This window comes from Pistacia vera, unplaced genomic scaffold, assembly GCF_008641045.1.
Source record: "Pistacia vera cultivar Batoury unplaced genomic scaffold, PisVer_v2 Contig387, whole genome shotgun sequence".
Classification (NCBI taxonomy): Eukaryota; Viridiplantae; Streptophyta; class Magnoliopsida; order Sapindales; family Anacardiaceae; genus Pistacia; species Pistacia vera.
Genome location: NW_022196209.1, coordinates 240,525 through 244,685, shown reverse-complemented (window position 1 = coordinate 244,685; position 4,161 = coordinate 240,525). Strand labels below are relative to the sequence as shown.

The 4,161-nt window shown below is 32.5% G+C and overlaps 1 protein-coding gene across 1 annotated transcript; it reads left to right on the top strand.

The window, feature by feature from the left end:
• The first annotated feature begins 1,904 nt into the window (after positions 1 to 1,904).
• On the top strand, positions 1,905 to 2,636 carry LOC116140918. Its single transcript, XM_031426487.1, has one exon. It carries the CDS (start codon positions 1,905 to 1,907, stop codon positions 2,634 to 2,636), a length of 732 nt encoding a protein of 243 aa, XP_031282347.1.
• The last annotated feature ends 1,525 nt before the right edge of the window (positions 2,637 to 4,161 follow it).

Here is a 4,161-nt window from a genome sequence, read left to right as displayed (position 1 = left end):
TACTGCAGTTAATTATATAATTATAGTTTGGGAGTTTTATAAAAAAGGTCTTCTCTTTCTATTCCCAAATTAATTCATTACGTATATTTTCCTTATCCATCAAAAGAAGAGATTGATAATAAGGGAACAAAGGGAGAGATATACAGTGTCTGCTTTCACAATTTCATTTAAAGATTACACATGGATTCATGTATGTTTTATTGGTTTTATAAATAGTGAAAATGCATCAAAGTTTCATATTTTTGAGATTTAAGATTATGCAATTTTAGGGCATAGAAATATGATTATATTGTTGATTCTTTGTCATTCATGGAATTGATAAAATTGCTATTAAGATTGTTTTACATGTGGTATAAGAGCATTAGGTTTAGAAACTGGTGTATTTTCCATTAAGTTGTTTTTTAATATATTAGGGTTCTTATGGGATGAAGAAATTGAATTGGGTTTGAAAATTGACAAATATAAAGGGTTGTTAAATTTGATTGGGTTTTGTAAATTTGATTGAGTTTGTGAATCTATTAAGTGGTTGGAAAGTTGGCCGAAATCAAATTTTCTCATGAAATGTGATTTTCTAGATTAGGATTTTAATAAAAATTTCCAGAAATTCGGATTCCAAAATTTTTCCAAAAATTCGGGTCAAATATTGACCCATATGTTGATCCAACCCAATTTCCTTTAAAGTCCATTTGTTTTAGTTTATATAAACCCAAATAAAAGAAGGGCAAGTCATATTTATTTTTTAAGTGAGCCCTATTCAAACCCAAACCCAAACCCATTAAGAAAATTCAAACCCAAACCATTAATAATAACCCATAAAGAAGCCCAACCCATTTAGTCAAACAGGTAAACCCGATCCAGTCAGTATTCGGATTGGTAAACAGGTCACTGTAAGTAATTGATCTACCATACGCAACGAAAAACAAAAATTCAATTGGTAAATCAATTACCTTTCTTTGCCTAGATCTGAGTATAGATTATACCGTTTACATGTTTATAAACAAAAATGTATATAAAGTAAATCCATTCAAGGATTAGAATACTTACGTACGTTTGGAGGCTCCTTCGAATATCTCTGATTTCAGACAGGAATACTATTCATGGTTACTGGTCACGTGATTTTTCACTAATCGATCCAAAGTAGAATCGAACTCAGGGAAGTCCACACGAAGATAATCCTTCAGTACCCTTGATTATTTTGCTAGAACAATCAAGGGCTTCAAGAATCAAGAAAAGTTTTTTTCTTAAGAGAGAGAGAGAGAGAGAGAGAGAGAGAGGGTGGCTAAGGTTTTAATTGAATGAATAATTCTCATATATTTTAATTTTAAGTTGCACTTATATAGTGCAACAATTAAAACCCTATTCCACTTAGGAATAGCCATGAACTCTAACCCTAGTTTACCCTTGCAACCAAACACACCCTTTTATGGTATTTTAATTAATTAATTATTATTATAATTAAAATCAATTAATATTGTTTTCCATTGTTCTGGAGGTAGCTGCCTGTGCTGCATCCATTGTTNAACTAAGTTAGATTTAATTACTCATGATCGTTAGATGCTTTAAAGAGATGACATGATGTAGTTGACATGAGTAATTTGAAGTTCATAAATTATAGGATAGTTAAAGATCGCCCAAAGGTAGATTAATTAATCCTATAATTATAAACATAACTGTGGTTAATTAATATACTTGACAGGGTGTGTTTAGTATATCCAAATATAACGAACATGTCTAACGAAAGTACATTTGATTACCAATTAAGAAAATTGCATCAATTAAGTTTAATTATCGTATATCGTTATATCTCTCAAAGGAGATTTTCAATATACATTTATGTTTTAATAATAATAATTTTTAATATCTGAACCTAAAATTATGTATTATGTATAAAACTCAAAGCATTAATGTGTAAGCATAATTCTGATTTTGCAGCATCTACTCTTCATGCCTCATCTGTTGTTAAGTTTAATAGGTTCAATTATAATGAGTGGAGTGAGCAAGTCGGGTATTACTTGGGTATTCAGAATCTCGAGCTTGCACTCATGATAGAGAAACCAACTGATCTTACTAAGAATAGCACTGATGAGGAGAGGTCTTTCCATAAAGAATGGGAGAGATCGAATAGATTGAGCCTAAAGTTTTTACGGATGACAATAGCAAGTGAAATTAAGACCTCATTTCTTGCCACAGAATATGCTAGGGAATTTATGAGATTAGACAAAGAGACTTCTCAGTCTAAGGCCACTGACAAGTCCCGTACTAGGGCATTAATGAGTAGGCTAACCATCATGAAACATGATGATTCTCGTAGCATGTATGATCATGTGACTGAGATGTCAAATATAGCAGCAAGAATTAGGAACATGGGAATGTTTGTGGACGAAAATTTCCTAGTTCAGTTTGTTATTAACTCTTTACCTTCTCAAATTAGTCTATTTCAAATTAATTATAATATAATTAAAGATAAATGGATGATGATTGAGCTTCAAACTAAGCTAGCACAAGAGGAGGAAAGATTGAAGAAACAAGGAGTTCATTTAGTTAATCTTGTGGGCTCGTCCGGAATTAAGAAGAAATCCAACAAGAAGTATGGAAAGGGCAAAAGGCCACTGAAGATTGAAGAGTCTTCTACCTAAATCCATAAGAAGGATAAGACTAAAGAAAAGTGTCACTTCTGTAAGAAAGTTGGAGACTATATGAGGGACTGCCTGAAACGTATGGCATGGTTTGAAAAGAAAGGTAAGCCTAGTGCTTTTGTATGTTTTGAATCATATTTATCAAAAGTTCCTTATAATACTTGGTGGATTGATTCTGGATGTATCACTCATATTTTTAATACTATGCAGGGATTCCTTATGACCCAAACCATAAACGACAATGAAAGATTTGTATACATGGGAAATCGGGTCAAAGCACGAGTTGAAGTTGTTGGAACCTATCGTTTAATTTTAAGTACTAGACATCATTTAGATTTGTTTAATACTTTTTATGTATCAAAGTTATCCCGTAATTTAATATTTTTATCTAAACTTGACTTAGAAGGATATTCTTTTAAATTCGGGAATGGATGTTTCAATTTATTTAAACATAATTGTTTAATTGGTTCTGGTGTGCTTTGTGATGGATTGTATAAATTACATCTTGATAGTTTATTTGCTGAGACATTGTTGACCCTGCATCATAGTATAGGAACAAAATGTGCTTCTGTAGATGAGAAATCTGCTTATTTATGGCATAAACGTTTAGGCCATATATCAAAAGAAAGAATGCAAAGATTAGTAAAGAATGAAGTTTTACCAAATTTGGATTTTACTGATCTTGCCATTTGTGTGGATTGTATTAAGGGAAAACAAACCACATCCACAATTAAGAAAGCAAGCACTAGAAGCACAAGACTCCTTGAACTAATACACACAAATATATGTGGTCCGTTTGACGTACCTTCTTTTAGTGGGGAAAGTTATTTTATCACTTTTGTAGATGACTTTTCACCTTATGGATATGTCTATTTGTTGTGTGAGAAATCTCAATCTGTTAATATCCTAGAGGTATTCATTACTGAAGTTGAGAGGCAATTAGATAGAAAGGTGAAAGTAGTTCGATCAGATAGAGGTGGTGAAGATTATGGTAGATACAATGAATCTGGACAGTGTCCAGGTCCATTTGCTAAACTCTTGAAAAGTCGGGGCATATGTGCTCAATACACAATGCCAAGGACACCGCAACAAAATGGTGTTGTAGAAAGGTGTAATCGTATGTTAATGGATATGGTTAGGATTATGTTGAGTAACTCCTCATTACCCTTATCATTGTGGATATATGCATTAAAGATTGCTATATATTTATTAAACAGGATTCCTAGAAGGCAGTTCCAAAGACTCTTTTTGAACTATGGATAGGAAGGAAACCCAGTTTGGGGCACCTACATGTTTGGGGTTGCCGGGCAAAAGTCAAAATCTATAATCCACATGAAAAGAAACTGGATTCAAGAAGGATCAGTGGATTTTTTATTGGTTATCTATAAAAATCTAAAGGGTATCGTTTTTACTATCCTAATCATAGTACGAGAATAGTTGAAATTAGAAATGCAAGGTTCATTTAGAATGGTGAAACTAGTGGGAGTGTTGAACCACGTAAAGTGGATATTCAAGAAGTCAAGGT